This window comes from Triticum aestivum, chromosome 5B, assembly GCF_018294505.1.
Source record: "Triticum aestivum cultivar Chinese Spring chromosome 5B, IWGSC CS RefSeq v2.1, whole genome shotgun sequence".
Lineage (NCBI taxonomy): Eukaryota > Viridiplantae > Streptophyta > Magnoliopsida > Poales > Poaceae > Triticum > Triticum aestivum.
In genome coordinates, this window is record NC_057807.1 from 109470148 (window position 1) to 109489978 (window position 19831).

The 19831-nt window shown below is 42.8% G+C and overlaps 1 protein-coding gene across 1 annotated transcript; it reads right to left on the minus strand.

The window, feature by feature from the left end:
• Nucleotides 1–222: 222 nt before the first annotated feature.
• On the minus strand, nt 223–2877 carry LOC123114688 (uncharacterized). The gene is made up of 4 exons (XM_044536127.1): nt 2721–2877; nt 1884–2087; nt 1489–1721; nt 223–863 (listed from the first exon to the last, which is right to left on the minus strand). Exons 1-4 carry the CDS (start codon nt 2875–2877, stop codon nt 246–248), a joined length of 1212 nt encoding a protein of 403 aa, XP_044392062.1. The 3' UTR covers nt 223–245.
• Nucleotides 2878–19831: the final 16954 nt, after the last annotated feature.

Genomic DNA, 19831 nt, shown 5'->3' on the forward strand with positions numbered 1-19831 from the left:
GTATTGTCTACTACTCGGTTGATATTCTGTACGATTAATATCCTGCAGTTAGTTTGTGTGTTCACTTGACGTTCTCTTTTGCACAAGCTAACTAAATGCACATGTTATATGTACGAGTTTTGCTTATGTCCGTATTCTTCTTCTTCACATGATGCACAAAATGTTTAAATTTGATGGTACATAAGATAAAATATTGTAAACAGAATAATATAAGATGCAGCATACATGGCAGATTCTTCCGGTCCTCAGTGTTTCAAGTCATGTAAACTCTTCACAGCCTTCCAGGTAACCTTGACAGAAATTTTTGTGGAATCATGAAGATACACCACTTCATGCACTGTTCCATGATACCCCGAACCAAATCGACCTTCCCACATACAACACGGCAGCTCTTGAGAAAAACCACCATCTTTCGGGGATCCTTCGATACAAAGAATAAGGTAACTGTATCTCATCACTCCTACGACCAAACTCATTCTGCAACCTGATTCTGTAACTGCAAAAAAGAGGCGGATCACATCTCTGAAGCCACTCGTCTTTGCATAAAGATTCAGATTAAGGCCATTGACAGGAGCATGAAGTATCTCAACATCAACCTTTGCTTGAACTGCATTCCACAACACCAGAAACTTCATATCCAATCCACACTTTTCCCCATACAGACGCCGAGTTTCGATGAATGGTCTTGTTTTGTGCATGTTCATAAACTCAGTAAACTCGGTACATCCTTCAATCAGAAGGTCATCTTTTGGCCCATCTTCTGGCTGGTCATCAGTCCGTACAGAAAGCTTGAATTCAAACAACACACGGCTTCCCATGTGAATACATCGAGCAGGGCTAGTCAGCGATAAATGTGCAATGCCCTACATTAAGGATCAACAAGCATTACATCATATAAATAGTTCATACTCATTAGTTACTAGGAATTGATGGCATATCATCACCACATGTGCATGAATAGAAAAAAGACAAGTGTTCTGTTTAATAGTGATCATCTGACTTTGAAAGTTGCCCAGTGAATGAAAGATAAGTTTGAGCTTGCAGATTAAAGAAGAGTTTGAATGATGCCCAAAAATACAGATTATTAATATCTTGTGTCATTGATTAACATGTGTTGTGTGCTATGGTTCGGGAGAGGCTCTTGCACCTGGGGCAAGATAGAAAAATTAATCATCCAATTCTTGCTTGCTTTACTCCTCATAGAGGATCCTCTTTGTATAGAGGTCCTACAATACAATATAGGTAACAAATCATAGATCATATGTCTTAACTGGCTGAATGCCCAAGCTAAAAGATACCTTCCTAATTTAAAATAAAAACTTCGAAACAAAGTGATCACAAGGATCCTCTACCGAACTTGGTGCTGGATGAGCCATGTACTAAACGTACAAATAAAACATGCATAGCACAAACTTGCAAGAACACCGACTAAATCTGGTGTGATAAAGAAAAGCGTGCAGGTAGAAAGATGCAAGTTTGCAGAACTACCGTATCCCGCTTCACATTTACAGCTTCATAATTGTCAATCCCACGCCTGTACACATAGTTGCGCAAAGGTTCACCATTCTCACGTACTGCGAAAAAACCAAATATATTGGCACATCCAGGTTGGACGTGGCGATAACCAACAATTTTGAGATCAATGAACTGCAGCACGCCGCTCGGTAAACAATGGCAACCGTGTGAGCAATTAATGGCCCTAACATTGTTGTTCACATTGACTGAGAAAACAATAAAGGAAGCATGTGACATATACATAGATTTCAAATTAGTAAGAATATGCTCATATGACGTATGGCCACAACTGAAATTAATCAGAGATTTCAAATTAATAAGAGTATGCCACAACTGAAATTAATCATTTTTTATTAAAATATATATACCTTCAGACTCATCATAGAGTTGATATTGGCTACCGAAGAAATGCTTGTGTTTTTCAACAAGGGGATTGTTGAATGCCCGGAAAAGAAACATTGCCGAAGGGCCTCGAAGTTGAATATCAGGATTTTGGAACACAACATCAGATTGCTCATCAAACTCACTACTAACCCTTGGGAAATCATCAACGGTAAAAGGTTGGTATTTCTCTGCATGAAAAAACATTAAAATAATCAAGTCAATAGAACAAAATGAAGGATATTACTTTTTTCTTCTTCTAGAATACGCATGAGCATCGATATATTCATAGAAGAAGGATCTTAAGTTTAGACCAAGTAGAAGCACCAACTATTATTGATATGGGATATAGCACAAGTTGGTTTAAAATCCCTTGATGAATCACTTGAGAAAGCTTATCTGTTAAACCAACTGCAAGCTACATGGCTGTATACATGCATAGGAATCTATGTTTCTCAAGACAAAGATGCCTATATTACAAACATGGTCACCGCGTGTATGATCCGGAAGGAACTGCACTATGGTTCAATTCAGGAAACTTAAACCAAGTTAGGAAAAAAAGTACCAATCTCAACTAATCTAACGTAGTAACTGCTCCGGTGAAATAGCCGGCTAATTTCAAGTCACTTGAAAGTTTCTTGGATCAAGGACTGATTTACTCTGTATTGGCTATGTGACTCTGCCGTGTGGCTTTATTTATAAAGTCGGGCTTAGGCCTTTTTCCTAAATAAAAAAGGACTGATTTACTCGGGAATCAAATTGCATCAGGATACACATGTATTCAGGGATCAAATTGCGTCATCAGGATACACATGGAGTCTCACCTAGGTCTTCATCCTCGTCTTCGTCGTCAATGACAGCCTGATGGTCGTCGTCCTCAATGCTGGCGGTAGACATGGCCGAGTCTACGCCGTCGCTCGGAGGAGTTGAGGGGGAAGGTGGCCTCTTCATTTCCGTCTCCGATTCGTCTCCGCTGGACATCGATGCCGCCGCCGCCGCCAGCGAGAGGAAGAGAAAGCAAGGTACAAGTTCGATTTGGACGATTGGTGGATCAGAGACATATGCGCTTTCTTGTCTCGGAAATTCTAACCGGCTGGAGCGGGCCAATTCCTCTGAGGCCACTCTGGGTGCCTCGCCAGATCTAGGTCACGGCGTGCCTTGCCCCCCTACATCCATCGTCCAAATCAATCCTACGGCCAAGCGAGTCAGCATGTAGACGGAGGAAAACTGCGTGGGCTGAGGAAACAGGGGAAACAGAGGCGCTTCGAGGGCGGAGTTCTGCCGGACTGAGAGGAGTGAAATGTAAAAAACCATCACATTGAAGCATAGGTTTGCAGAAAATATTGGTTTACGAATTTCTGTCAGAAACCACTGATTTTTGGCCTAATCTTTTGCAAAAAATAATAGTCGGCGGCTTTGGCTCATTTGCTAATCTATATCTATCTCTATCTATACCTATTATTATATTATACCTATTATTAAAGCGAATAGGTATTCTTGGTTTGGTTTAGTCCTTTTCGTTTAGTTTATACACGCTAAGCAATCTGAGCCAGGTATTTGTATGTCGATGGGCCTTAATGGGCTTTTGTTTGGTTAAACACGTGACCTCCTGTCTAGCTCTTTGATGTAACAACCAACGACCTATGCGCCTTTCACATTTACTAATGCCAATTCCCTCTAAATATACGAGTGACAGTCATCATGTTTAGGGCGAGCTAATTAGGCGAATGAGCTAATAAAAGAAGGATTGTGGGCTTAAATAGAAAATTCAAACGGATGTGGCTAATTAAAGAAAGGATATGGGTAAACCGGTAGAATAACTAAAAGAAAGATTATGGTCTTAATAAATTCTGCATGAAAGATTTGAGGTAAAAAGGTAGGATAATTAAAAAGAAGAATCTGGAGGCTTTAATGTGTTGGGCCTACTAAATTAGAAAAGGAAGGATTTGATTCCCTACTAAAACGGTGAGGACATCATGGTAATTAATGAAATGATTATAATTAAATGTCATTAAAAAGGATTTTACTTAAATGGAATCAATGTGAGATTATGCCCGACAAAGAAGAACACGGCTAAACTGCAACGAATTCTTTTATGTTCATTTTGTAGAAGGATGCTAGTTGCGGCATATTCTTCATAATGAATCCGGTACTATGGGATATTATGCTTGCACAAAACATCGATTTTTCCCGTTGCAACGCACGGGTATATGTGCTAGTGATTATGACAGATGAAGCCCACCATTTGCTGACATGGACTAACAGTCCACAATAAACGACGTTAGAGAGGTCTTTTGCCAAAAATACCTCCCCTCTCTGAAAAAATTACCTTAAAAAAAGTCAACCACCAGAAAGCGTTCGCCCGTCCGAGCTGCGGCCCACGCGACCTGATTCCTCTGTCCCCATCGGAGGCGGTGGTGGCGCAGCAGCGGTGGGCGCTGCCTTCGCGGCGAGGGTGTAGCTGAGGGGCGGCTCTCCGGTCGGCGACCTGTGCCTGTGGACGCGGGGAGGGGGAGATGGGCCCGGGATTTCGGGGACGCGCGCGGCAGCAGTGACGGCGAGCCCGACAACCTCTCTGACCTCGCCACCTCGCCCTTCTCCATCCTCCCTCACTCTTTTCCGAGCCGGCGCCACGCATCCCGGCTTCCCCTCCCCTTCTCCTTCCTTCCTTTGTTTTTCACAAGCAGGCCTCGCGTAGCACGGGCAGGAGCAGCACGGGCAAGCAGCGGTGCGGCCTCGCATCCTCGTACAGCACGGGCACGAAGCAAGCAACGGCCTCGCGCAGCACGGGCACGAGAATCGGTGGCGACGCACATCACTGGAGCAAGAAGCGGCGCGGCGGCGCACAGCACGGGCACAAGCATCAACAGCGGCATGCAGCCTCGGAGCAAGCAGCGGCACAACCGCACGCAACATTACCGCGACCATACACTGTGAGCTCCGTCGTTGCCGGTGGGTGGCGTGGGCGGCAGCCCAAGAGCGCGCGGTGGCTGGCGGTAGGCTACAGCCGAGTTGGGCATGGCAAGGGCTTGATTGCATTTTGTTTTATGATTGAAGGGTGCCTATGCAAAAATACTAGGGACAATTTGGTAATTGTCTAACGCCAACTGAGACCAACGGTTATGCCATGTCAGCTTTTGTCGGCCCCGCATGTCATAATCAAGGTTAAAATGGCCAAAGCTACTGATTAGTGTTTTTTGCAAAAGATTAGACCGAGAATCAGTTGTTTCTGGCGGAAATTCATAAGTCGGTGTTTTCTGCAAACCTATGCTCTAATGTGGTGGTTTTCTACAATTCACTCGGACTGAGAGACCAATAGTCGTCATTCTCGATGCTGGCGGTAGACTTGGCCGAGCCCACGCCATCGCTTGGAGGAGTTGAGGGGGAAGGAGTCGTCTTCACCTCCTTGTGGACCTCCATGACGCCGCCGCCCTCACCGCCAGCCAGAGGATGCGAAAGCAAGGTACGCGTTCGGCCGATGGATGAGGCCGTTGGAGAAACATAGGAATTTCGCAACAACAACAAAAAGACACAGGACATTCTAACCAGCTTGGCGCATGCCAACTCGCTCTAGCTACTTTTGGTCTTGAGGATTTTGAAAGAATGTCGTAGAATTTTAGTTTATAGAAAATTTAATGGAAATATTAAAAATCTAATGTTAGACTTTTAGGCACGACAAATCAAACATTTTTCATGGCAGCTTATGTTAGCATATGGTTCACAAATTTAGCTGGCGAGCACAACAATTTTCTATAAAATAAGTAAATTGGACTGAATTTGCCATGATCGTCAACTAAACTTGTCATCCTCGGCAAACATAAATTTCCATCAAAAACATTTGATTTGCCATGCCTAAAAATCTGACGTTCGCTCGATATTCATATATTCAGGTCCAATTTTAATCTATAGTTAGGACCACCAGCTGGCACTTTTCACCTATGGTTATTTTTGGTCCCTAGTTTTTTATGATTGGTCGCCAGGGAGATGCTTTCATTGAACGATTTCGGCCGCCAAAGAGGAGCAGCTCTGAGTGAACGTTTTACCTTGTTCGTTAGAGGGCGGGATGGTGCGAACCCTCGATTGGACCAAAAGGCCTAGATAACAGTCTCCATATTCAAAAAATGCCACGATCAAAAAACATAAACATTCATTGTTGGGAATTGGGATAATTATTGAAGTTCTCCTCATGTCCGCCCCGGCTTGAAGCTGACACACACCTAGAGGGCTCCTGGGTGTCTAAGAGCGTGGCGGCATCCTTCAGCCCCATGCGGGTGGCGTCAGTACACGCATCCACCAACCGAAGATGGTATGACCGTGTGTAATTTATCTATGATGGTCGGTAAGTGCATCTAGTGCCCCTCAGTGATTTTGGTGTATTTAAGACTTATAGGTTAAGGGACTAATATGTTTGTGAGTGTACACAGGCTCTATAAGTCGATGAGGAGTTTAATATTTACGATGAAAGTCGACCCTTATAAATCTATGTCTTCAACTGAAGACTTTGGTTCTCCTGAAGATTTTGAAAGTGAAGAAATTGGTGTGACCTTGAAGACTTGGATATTCATGCAAGGATTGTGAAGCGTGAAGACTTTTGTTTTCGTAGTTTCATTTTCTATTTGTTGAGTCATAGGAAACACTATACTGTTAAAGGGGGTCGAGGTAATACTAAGGAAACTGATTTCCAAGTGATGCTCATCTCAAAATCCTACACCTACACAATCCTTTCGAGTGAAACCATTGGAAATCTCATACCAGTTCAGTCAATTTCTTCAGTTACAGAGACAAAGATCTTCTGGTCTCTGAGGAATTTGTTCTGACTGAGGAGTTAAGAATTCGCCAGTGCGAATTGCCTACACAGTGAGGAACATGATAGCCCTGAGGAATTTGAACCTCATATTTCCGATCGTTGTTGTGCTATGCGCCAGCTGTTCAAAATATCTACCCACCTAACGGTCATATCATTGAAGGGCATTTATGTCTTATCATGTCGGTCTGCTCCCTAGGCTATAAATAGTCGCCCCCCTACAACCACTAGCTGGTTGGCTGCTCCGAGAGAAACTGACACTTGTCATTGAGAGCATCCCATCCTCCGAGGACTTTGAGCGAAAATCATCAAGTGAGGAAAAACCCAAAACCCAAACCCAAACACCTACAAACCCAAAGTGATTGAGCATCGTCACTGAAGAGATTATTCTTGTGTGGAACCGACGCTTGTTACCTTTGAGGACTGTGTATCCTCCAGACGATTAGGCGTCATGGTCTGAGCATCCAAGAAAAATTGTGGATCGCCAAGTGACCAAGTTTGTGAAGGTTTGGAAGTCACCTGAAGACTTACCATGAGTGTTGGGCGAGGTCTGTGTGACTTTAGCTCAAGGAGAATATGGTGAGGACTGTGTGTTCGGGACTGTGTGTCCTCGGGTTTAAATACCTAGCCGCTCCAACCAGACGTACAACTGTCGCAGCAGTTAGAACTGGTCTACCAAATCATTGTCTTCACCAAGCCAACTGGTTCTATTTCCTCAACCCTTTCATTTCCTCATTCATGTGATTGATGAACCTGATCATTACTGTTTGAAGACTTTGACTGAAGACTTTCTCTATTTCCTCAGTCCTAATTCTTCTGTCACATAGTCTTCAGCCTGCTTATCATGTTTTCACGCTATCTATACTATGTGCTTATTTTCATTTCATCATGATGACTATGTTGTTGCTCTGTTATGCTTATACCGGAGTACTTATTCCGCCGCTAGTGTATCGTTGGTTAGGGAATTTCTTCACCTAGAAATCCCTTAGTGATGAATTTGTAAAAATCGCCTATTCACCCCCCTCTAGTCGACATAACGCACATTCAATTGGTATCAGAGCAAGGTACTCCCTTATTCTGTGTGATTTTGGTTCAACCACCTGGAGTTTTAGTTATGTCGATTGCAGGAATGATCAAGGTCTCGGTTGGGTGTCCTACCTTCGATGGGACAGACTACCCTACTGGAAGAACAAGATGCGCATGCATCTTGAAGCAATTGATAACGATCTTGGTATGTTATGGAAAATGGTGTTCCCTCAGTCACTCCATCTATGAATGTTGCTGATGTGAAGAGATTAAAGCAACTCGACTCTCAAGCGAAGAATATCATATGTGGCCATCTAAGCAAAGGACAATACGGCAGAGTGAGTGCTTTGGAAACTGCTAAGCTGATTTGGGACAGGTTGTCCAAGGTCAACGAAGGATTCTCCACTCAACGTGACTCCCAAGTTGATGTTCTTCTGTTGTAGGGTGAAACCCTAGAGGGGATCTTTTCACACTTGGAGAGGAAAAAGGAGGAAGAACACTCAAGAACACAAGGCACAAAACACTCAAACAAACCCAAATATCACATCCACTAGAGTAGCATACTTGAGATCCACAAGATTACATGAACAATTCAAGGAAAATAGCACTAGGTAAGTTCTTCCCACTAGGTGAGGTCTTGATGATGATCTTCTCCAAGAGGAGTCCTTGACAATCCAAAGGATTCTTCTCTAGGTGGGGGCTTGATCTCCAAGAGGAGGGGATACAAGGAGCAAAGCTCTCTTTGGTGTTCTAAAATACTTTGCTATCCTTCCAAATGAGCTAGGAGATGAGTATATAAAGGCTAGGGACGAAACATGGAGAAAGAGGGGTACAAAGGACCAAAAAGTACCTAAAACGTGTGGCCACAGAAGAAGGGCCCGGGCAACCGGGGAGGAACCGGCCGGGCACCCGGACCGGTCAGAGGCCAGCGCCCAGGCGGGACCGGGCACCCGGTGGCGAAGGGCCGGGCACCCGGCCAGGTCAGGGGCTGGCGGGCGTGCGGTCGGGCACCCGGGGGTGGCTCCCAGCGGCTGGCGGGGCATGGGCCGGGCACCCGGGGCGGGCTGGGCAAGGCCCAAGTGGAGGGCCGGGCACCCGGGGTGTCCAGGGGGTTCGGGCCTCCCCATGTCTTTGAGTCCGGGCACCTGGGGTCCTTCCGTCCGGGCACCCGGGGTGTCCAGGAGCTTCTCCCCTTCATTCTTCTTGTTCTCCTCTCCTCTCCCTTGCTTCGTGGATGCTCGAGTCTCCATCTTCTCCTTCTCACGGTCATCTTCTTGGTGCCTAAGAATGCATAGGATGTCTCTTTGAGGTAGAACCCAATTCTCATGTGAAACCGAAAGAAACTCGAAGAGGATAGAATTGACCTCGTTCTCGATGTTGCATGTGCGTGCTCTTGTCATTAGTCCTCTCGGTGCTTGCGATGGTGATGGAGTGTCAGTGCAGGTAGTCGAGGGATGCTCCGCATCATCTCCCCCCCCCCCTTGGGAGGGATCTGACCACGGATCGTGCTCTTCATCACCATGGTACTTGGCCAAGTCTTTGACATTGAGGATGTCGCTAATGTTGTACTTGTCACGTGGGATGTCCACCTTGTAGGCAGTGTCGTTGTAGCGTGCGAGCACCTTGAATGGTCCGTCGACTCTCGGGAGTAGCTTGGACTTGCGTTCATTGGGGAAACGGTCCTTGCGGAGATGTATCCATACTTGATCACCCGGTTGGAACACCATCGGAGACTTGTTGATGTTGAGCTTGGTAGTGAGTCATTGTACTTGGCGCTCGATCGTGGAACATGTTTCTTCATGCATCTTCTTGAGGTAGGCGGCTCTTGCACTTGCGTCCATGTTTGCTCGTTCTTGAAGTGGTAGAGGAAGGATGTCCAATGGCGACAAAGGGTTGAAACCGTAGACAACCTCGAAGGGGGACTTGTCGATGGTAGAGTGTCTTGCATGGTTGCAGGCATACTCGGCGATGGGTAGGCACTCCTCCCACTCCTTGATGTTATTCTTGATCAACACGCATAGGAGAGTTGCAAGCGTCCGGTTGGTGACTTCCATTTGGCCATCGATTTGAGGATGATATGCCGTGGAGAAGAGTAGCTTGATTCCGAGCTTGGCGCATAGCGTCTTCCAAAAGTAGCTTAAGAACTTGACGTCTCGATCCGACACAATTGTCTTTGGCACACTGTGCAACCTCAAGATTTCCCTACAAAAGAGATTGACAACATATGAAGCATCGTCTATCTTATTGCATGGGATAAAATGAGCCATTTTAGAGAATCGGTCCACAACAACAAAAAGGGAGTCCTTGCCATTTTGAGTCCTAGGTAATCCAAGCACAAAATCCATGCTAATGTCTTCCCAAGGTTGATGTGGAATAGGTAAAGGCATATGTAAACCATGAGATTGAGAGTGTGACTTAGCTTTGCAACATGTGGAGCACCGGTTGGTGAAGCGGGCGACATCGCGTTACATCTTGGGCCAATAATAGTTCTTGGAAAGCGTGGCAAAAGTCTTGTCGCGCCCAAAGTGTCCCATGAGTCCACCTCCGTGAGCCTCTTGCAAAAGTAACAAACGAAGAGAAGACTCGGGAATGCATAGTTTGTTAGCTCTCATAAGATAACCATCTTTGATATAATATCGTTCCCAAGAAGTATGTGTCACACACTTAGCATAATGAGTAGCAAAAGTCACATCACTCTCATACAAATATTTGATATGATCAAATCCAACTACATTCAATTGAAGTTGAGTAAGTAACATGCATTTACAGAAAAGGGAATCCGCCACAACATTTTCTTTGCCCTTGATGTACTTGATCACATAGGGAAAAGATTCAATGCATTCACTCCATTTAGCATGCCGTTTATTCAACTTGGTTTGACCTTTAAGGTATTTAAGTGTTTCATGATCGGTATGTATGACAAACTCATGTGGTCTAAGGTAATGCTCCCAAACATTCAACACACACACTAAAGCATACAATTCTTTGTCATAGATGGGATAGTTAAGTTCAGCACCAGAGAGTTTTTCACTAAAGTATGCAATAGCTCGCTATTCTTGCATCAAAACTCCACCAATTCCGATACCACTTGCATCGCAATGAACCTCAAAAGTTCTGTCAAAGTTGGGTAAAGCAAGAATCGGAGCATGAGTAAGCAAAGATTTGAGCTCATCAAAAGTGGTAGATTGCAAAGATCCCCAAACAAAAGGAGCATTTTTCTTACTCAAAGCATGCAAAGGTGCGGCGACGGTGCTAAAATCTTTCACAAAGCAACGATAGAAACCCGCAAGGCCAAGAAAGCTATGCACTTGTTGCAAATTAGTGGGTTGGGGCCAAGTTTTAATTGCTTCAATTTTAGATTCATCAACATGGACACTGATACGTCTCCAACGTATCTACTTTTCCAAACACTTTTGCCCTTGTTTTGCACTCTAACTTGCATGATTTGAATGAAACTAACCCGGACTGACGCTGTTTTCAGCAGAACTGCCATGATGTTGTTTTATGTGTAGAAAAGAAAAGTTCTCGGAATGTCCTAAAAATCCACGGAGGCACTTTTTGGAATTAATAAGAATTTCTTGGCGAAAGAAATACACCAGGGGGCCCAGGGCCTGTCCACGAGACAGGGGGCGCCCCCCCTTAGGGCGCGCCCCCCTATCTCGTGGCCCCCCTGGACCTCCACCAACCTCAACTCCAAGTCCATATATTCACGTTCGGGGAGAAAAACATCAAGGAGAAAGTTTCATCGCGTTTTACGATACGGAGCCGCAGCCAAGCCCTAATCTCTCTCGGGAGGGCTGATCTGGAGTCCGTTCGGGGCTCCGGAGAGGGGGATTTGTCGCCGTCGTCATCATCAACCATCCTCCATCACCAATTTCATGATGCTCACCGCCTTGCGTGAGTAATTCCATCGTAGGATTGCTGGATGGTGATGGGTTGGATGAGATTTACCATGTAATCAAGTTAGTTTTGTTAGGGTTTGATCCCTAGTATCCACTATGTTCTGAGATTGATGTTGCTATGACTTTGCTATGCTTAATGCTTGTCACTAGGGCCCGAGTTGCATGATTTCAGATCTGAACCTATTATGTTTTCATGAATATATGTGTGTTCTCGATCCTATCTTGCAAGTCTATAGTCACCTATTATGTGTTATGATCCGACAACCCCGAAGTGACAATAATCGGGATACTTCTTGGTGATGACCGTAGTTTGAGGAGTTCATGTATTCACTATGTGCTAATGCTTTGTTCCAGTTCTCTATTAAAAGGAGGCCTTAATATCCCTTAGTTTCCGTTAGGACCCCTCTGCCACGGGAGGGTAGGACAAAAGATGCCATGCAAGTTCTTTTCCATAAGCACGTATGACTATTTATGGAATACATGCCTACATTACATTAATGAACTGGAGCTAGTTCTGTGTCACCCTATGTTATAGCTATTACATGAGGAATCGCATCCGGCATAATTATCCATCACTGATCCATTGCCTACGAGCTTTTCACATATTGTTCTTCGCTTATTTACTTTTCCGTTGCTACTGTTACAACTACTACAAAACCCAAAAACATTACTTTTGCTACCGTTACCTTTGCTATCATACTACTTTGCTACTAAATACTTTGCTGCAGATACTAAGTTATCCAGGTGTGGTTGAATTGACAACTCAACTGCTAATACTCAAGAATATTCTTTGGCTCCCCTTGTGTCGAATCAATAAATTTGGGTTGAATACTTTACCCTCGAAAGTTGTTGCGATCCCCTACACTTGTGGGTTATCAAGACTAATTTCTGGCGCCGTTGCCCGGGAGCATAGCTCTGTTCTCTGAGTCACGTAGGATTTATATCTGTTGATCACTATGAAGAACTTGAAAGACGACAGAACTATGATTTTGCCCTCAACTATGAGGGGAGGTAAGGAACTGCCATCTAGCTCTGCACTAGATTCTCCTTCCGTTATTAGTAAGCTTGCGACACCTAAACCTGCTACTGCTATGAACTCTGATATGTCGCATGTTATTGATGATGCCACTTCTGCTATGCATGATGAAACTACTTCTGTGCTTGATACTACTTTGCCATTAGGTAAATTTCTTGATGAACAACTTGCTAGAGTTAGGGGGAACAAAATTACTGAAGAACCTATCATTGATGATAGTGATGATGAAGGTTCTCCCAATGATTATGTATTGCCTGTTGTTCCTAAGGGTTATGTTATGAATGAAGAAGCTGCTAGGGAAATCTTTGCTTGCAATGATAGATATGATCTTAAGAAATTATTAGCTAAATGGAAGCAGCAGTCTCTTAATGTTAGAATGAAACCTGACCCTGCTTTTGCTACTTCACCTATCTGTGTTACCGATAAGGATTATGAATTCTCTGTTGACCCTGAAATTATTACTTTAGTTGAATCTGATCCTTTTTATGGCCTTGAATCTGAAATTGTTGTGGCACATCTTACCAAGTTGAATGATATAGCTACCCTGTTTACTCATGATGAGAAGTCTCGCAATTTTTATATCCTTAAGATATTTCCGTTCTCATTAAAGGGTGATGCTAAGACTTGGTATAATTCTCTTGCTCCTGGTTGTGTGCGTAGTCCCCAGGATATGATTTATTAGTTCTCTGGTAAATAGTTCCCTACTCATAAGAAACAAGCTGCCTTGCGGGAAATATATAATTTTTTGCAAATCAAAGAAGAGAGTCTCCCACAAGCTTGGGGGAGGCTTCTCCGGTTACTTAATGCTCTGCCTGATCATCCTCTCAAGAAAAATGAAATACTTGATATCTTTTATAATGGACTATCCGATGCTTCCAAGGACTACTTGGATAGTTGTGCTGGTTGTGTTTTCAGGGAAAGAACAGTCGACGAAGCTGAATTACTATTGAATAATATGTTGACAAATGAAAATAATTGGACTCTTTCTGAGCCAATTCCTGAGGCAAGTCCTGAACCAATTGAGCCAACTCCTGAGCCTATTCCTAAACCCACTCCGAAGAAGAGAGGTGTTTTATTTCTCAGTCCTGAAGATATGCAAGAGGCAAAGAAATCAATGAAAGAAAAAGGTATTAAAGCTGAAGATGTTAAGAATTTACCACCTATTGAAGAAATACATGGTCTTAGTATACCGCCTGTTGAAGAACCACATTGTCTTGATAACCCGACACAGGTAGTAAAGGTAAATTCTCTCTATACATATTGTAAAGTTGAAATCCCCTCTACTAAATTTCATAGCCCATGCTTAGATGAATTTGATGACTCTATGGCTAGACAAGAAAGTTTTAATGCGTATGTTGGTAGAGAGTTAAAGAATAATGCTTTCGAGATAGGACGACGAAGCGATAATCTGGCTAGAGTTAAAGATGAACTCAAACTCGTTAGCAAATATGCTTCTATGGTTGCTACTCAAGCTGACAAAGTACTTAAAGCTCAGAATGATTTGCTTGATGAATTAAATAATAAAAATGACTTTGTTGTTAGAGTGGCTACTAGAACTGGTAGAATGACTCAGGAACCTTTGTATCCTGAAGGCCACCCTAAGAGAATCGAGCAAGATTCTCAGAGAAATAATTTAGAGGCACCTAGTTCTTATAAAAAGAAGAAAAAGAAAAACGATAGAACTTTGCATGCTTCTAGTGAACCTACTGTAGACACACCTGAGAATCCCAATGATATTTCTATTTCTGAGGCTGAAACTCAATCAGGTGATGAACATGGACCTGGTGATAATGTTAATGATAATGTTCATGTTGATGCTCAACCTAGAAAAAACAATGAAGTAGAGATTGAACCTGCTGTTGATCTTGATAACCCACAATCAAAGAATCAACGTTATGATAAGAGAGATTTTGTTGCTAGGAAGCACAGTAAAGAAAGAGAACCATGGGTTCATAAACCCATGCCCTTTCCTCCTAAACCATCTAAGACAAAGGATGATGAGGATTTTGAGCGCTTTGCTGAAATGATTAGACCTATTTTCTTACGTATGCGCTTAAATGATATGTTGAAAGTAAATCCTTATGCTAAGTATATGAAGGATATCATTACAAATAAAAGAAAGATACTGGAAGCTGAAATTTCCACCATGCTTGCTAATTACACTTTTAAGGGTGGAATACCAAAGAAACTTGGAGATCCGGGTGTACCAACTATACCATGCTCCATTAAAAGAAATTATGTTAGAACTGCTTTATGTGATCTTGGAGCCGGTGTTAGTGTTATGCCTCTCTCTTTATATCGTAGACTTGAATTGAATAAGTTCACACCTACTGAAATATCTTCGCAAATGGCTGATAAATCAACTGCTATACCTGTCGGTATTTGTGAGGATGTGCCTGTTGTGGTTGCAAATGTCACTATCTTAACGAACTTTGTTATTCTTGATATTCCCAAGGACGATAGTATGTCTATTATCCTTGGTAGACCTTTTCTTAATATTGCAGGGGCTGTTATTGATTGCAACAAAGGCAATGTCACTTTTCATGTTAATGGTAATGAGCATACGGTACACTTTCTGAGGAAACAATCTCAAGTTCATAGTATCAATTCTATTGGAGGTTTTGAATTTCCTCTCCCTACTGTCAAGAAAAAGTATGATATTCTTATTGTTGGGGATTTTCATATCCCCGTTGAGGTAACTTAGTGTTATTCAAAATTTCTCCGGTCCCGTGTTATTCGGAATGAGTTTGTTAACAAGACTTGATCAACCTTGTTAGTGGATTCATTTTGATGATCATGAGATGGATGAAACTAGAAGGCACAACCTTCTGTACCCACTTTTTACTTTCTGTTATTTAGATTAAATAAAGCAAAAATAGTATTATTCGTCTGTTTTCTGAGTTATCCGTGCATTAAAAGATAGTCCAAAAATAAAAGTGCTCCAAATGCCCTGCAAATTTAGTATGATTTTTTCTGGAATATTTGGGGATTTTAGGCACTGAAAACACTGCAGGAGGGGCAAGCACCAGGCCACGAGAGTGGAGGGCGCCCCCCATAGGGCGCCCCCCTGTCTCGTGGGCCCCTGGTGGCCCCCTCCACTTATGTCAGCACCCACACACTTCATCTTCTACCCAAGAAAATCCCCATCCAGCTCAAGCACGAGTTTTAGCTCATTTTGCTGCGATTTTCGATCTCCATGCTCAAAGCTCCATTCACAAAACTGCTTTGGGAGATTGTTGCTTGGTATGTGACTCCTCCATTGGTCCAATTAGTTTTTGTTCTAGTGCTTTATTCATTGCAAATTTTTGCTGCATAGGTGACCATGTTCTTGAGCTTGCATGTTAAATTTTTGAGGTCCCAAGCAATTCCAATGCATGATATAGGCTCTAGGCACTTGTAGGAGTAGTTGCTACCAATCTTGTTTAGTTTTATTCACTTTTATTTTGAAGTTACTAAAATTTCAGAAATTTTCAGAAAAGGAATTATGCTTAGAAGAATGTACCAGGGTGGTTCCTCGGCAAAGAAAGGGCCAAGGATTGCTATACGTGAGCAAGATGTTGAATTGCCGAGGGACGTGGATGTATGAGCTTGTGAGTGGCCATCCGATGATTTTATGGTCGAAGCAGGCTTCAAGGAGGAATTTGACGCGTATGTGCATAATGCCGAGCTGGAAGACTTCTTACAAGATAAGTGTCCTCAGTACTATCAATTGACTGATTCCTTTGTGCGGAGGTTCCAATATAACTGTGCACGTAATTGTCCTAGTGTCATGTTTGATATTTATGATGCATCTTATACCATGGATTTAGAGGATTTCACAACTGCTTGTAAACTCCCGCAGTGGGATAATATTAATGATCCTCGCAAATCTGAATTTAGAGATTTTCTTCCTAGTAATACTGTCGGAGAATCTAGGGACATAGCACAAGCTACCATAGGGAGCATTCATTTTCTAGCTATACATTGTTTTGCTCTTTTTATTGGTAGATGCATTAGCGGTAAAGACGAAGCATGTCACATGTGTGTCCCTGATCTGTGTGTCCTCAAGAGTGCTGTTTCAGGTTATAAAAGTTATAACTTGGGGGCAATAGTTGCACGTAGGTTGCAGAATAATAGTAGAAAGGGAAATTTATTTGGAGGAATTTATGCAACCCGTGTGGCTAATTATCTTAATATAGCCCCACGAGAGGGGGATACGATTTTACCTCCTGTTTATATGGATAAAGAAGCTATGTTCAATCATCAATTTCTTGCGAGGAATGAACAATTCCTCCATTATCGACTAATCTATGACAGGCACAATGTCGTCCCTGTAACTCTTCCTGCTCCCTACCTTTTTGATTATCAGGCAAAAAGAAGATATATTGTCACCAGGGAGGAAGCAGCTGAACACGAAAGGGGAGCGGAGGCAGCTCGCCAACACGCTGCAGCTCAGGAGGTGGTTGCCGCTGCATCTCAGTACGACCCCAGTTTCACTTATGGATATCAGCCAGGCGGTCGTTGGTACTAGACCAACTTAGGCCAAAATCCTAAGCTTGGGGGAGTACGTATTTCTCACTGACTTTACATTCATGTTCACACACTAGTTGTCGGTGCTCATACTCTTTCATTGTATTATCCATGCTAGTTTAATTTTCTTTTTCTAGTTTTCTTCTTGTGTGTTTGATAAACTTTAAGAAAAACAAAAAAATTAGTTAGTTTAAATTCTATGCTTGTAGTAGAAATTAAAATGAAAACCCAAAAAGATTTCTAGTTCTTCTTCTTACTTGTTGGGAGCTTTCCCGTGTAAATAGTTTTATTTTCTTTTCTTTCTTTTGGGGGTCGAGAAGACCATATTGAAAATGTTTAGTGGCTCTCTTATGCATGATTGTTTATTTAACTTAGAGCCCATATTACCTGTCTTATTTCTCGAGTTGAATGCTTGCAGATTCTAGCTTAGTCCAATGCATGTGCACTCTTATTATCATACACATCGTTCGGTCGTGCAAGTGAAAGGCAATAATGACGATGTATGATGGACTTATTGAGATGAGAAAAGCTGGTATGAACTCGACCTCTCTTGTTTTTGTAAATATGATGAGTTCATCGTTTCTGAGTCAGCTTATTATGATGTAAACATATTTGCAATGACATTTAGAGATTATAGTTGCTTGTGCCATGCTTGATTAGATATGAGTTATAATGGTTTACCTTGCGTGCCAACATGCTATTAGAATGATTATGATGTGGTATGATGGGATGGTATCCTCCTTTGAATGAATTGAGGACTCGACTTGGCACATGTTCACGCATGTAGTTGAATCAAATCAACATAGCCTTCATGATATTTATGTTCATGGTAGATTATATCCTACTCATGCTTGTACTCGGTGTGAATTAATCTTAATGCATGTTTATGGCTGTTGTCACTCTCTCAGTTGGTCGCTTCCCAGTCTTTTGCTAGCCTTCACCTGTACTAAGCGGGAATACTGCTTGTGCATCCAAACTCGTTAAACCCCAAAGTTGTTCCATATGAGTCCACCATACCTACCTATATGCGGTATTTACCTGCTCTTCCAAGTAAATTTGTATGTGCCAAACTCCAAACCTTCAAATTAAATTCTGTTTTGTATGCTCGAGCAGCTCATGTTTCAACTAGGGCTGCCTATATCTTCCATGCTAGGTGGGTTATTCTCAAGAGGAGTGGACTCCGCTCCTCATTCACGAGAAAGGGTCGGTAACCGGGATGCCCAGTCCCATGATCCAAAAAGATCAAAGCAAATCAAAATAATTAAACAAAACTCCCCCAGGGCTGTTGTTAGTTGGAGGCACTCGTTGTTTCGAGCAAGCCATGGATTGATGCTTGTTGATGGTTGGGGGAGTATAAACCTTTACCATTCTGTTTGGGAACTGCCTATAATGCATGTACTATGGAAGATAAAACCATCTCATAGTTGTTGCGTTGACAGTGAAAGTATGCCGCTCAAAATGTTATTCAATCTCTATTTTAAAATCGAGCTCTGGCACCTCTACAAATCCCTGCTTCCCTCTGCGAAGGGCCTATCTATTTACTTTTATGTTGAGTCATCACCCTTCTTATTAAAATGCACCCGCTGGAGAGCACACTGTCATTTGCATTCATTACTATTGGTTTATATTGGGTATGACTTGACTGGATCTCTTTTACCATGAATTACAATGTTTAGTCAGTCCTTGATCTTTAAAGGTGCTCTACATTTATGTTTTGCGGTCTCAGAAAGGGCTAGCAAGATACCATTTTGTTATATCATGTTATGATTATTTTGAGAAAGTGTTGTCATCCGAGTTTTATTATTATGGCTCGCTAGCTGATTATATTATTGATATGAGTAATTGTGAGATCTAAGTGTTATTGTGAGTATGGTTAGTTCATAATATTTGCTGAAACTTGAATACTGGCTTTTCATGTTTACAACAACAAGAGCAAACAGAGTTTGTAAAAGTTTTTCTTTATCACTTTCAGTTTATCAACTGAATTGCTTGAGGACAAGCAAAGGTTTAAGCTTGGGGGAGTTGATACGTATCCAACGTATCTACTTTTCCAAACACTTTTGCCCTTGTTTTGCACTCTAACTTGCATGATTTGAATGAAACTAACCCGGACTGACGTTGTTTTCAGCAGAACTGCCATGATGTTGTTTTATGCGTAGAAAAGAAAAGTTCTCGGAATGTCCTGAAAATCCATGGAGGCACTTTTTTGGAATTAATAAGAATTTCTGGGCGAAAGAAATACACCAGGGGTACCAAGGCCTGTCCACGAGATAGGGGGGCGCCCCCCCCCTCTAGGGCACGCCCCCTATCTCGTGGGCCCCCTGGACCTCCACCGACCTCAACTCCAATTCCATATATTCACGTTCAGGGAGAAAAAAATCAGGGAGAAAGTTTCATCGCGTTTTACGACACGGAGCCGCCGCCAAGCCCTAATCTCTCTCGGGAGGGCTGATCTGGAGTCCGTTCGGGGCTCCAAAGAGGGGGATTCGTTGCCATCGTCATCATCAACCATCCTCCATCACCAATTTCATGATGATCACCGCCGTGCGTGAGTAATTCCATCGTAGGCTTGCTGGACGGTGATGGGTTGGACGAGATTTACCATGTAATCAAGTTACTTTTGTTAGGGTTTGATCCCTAGTATCCAGTATGTTCTAA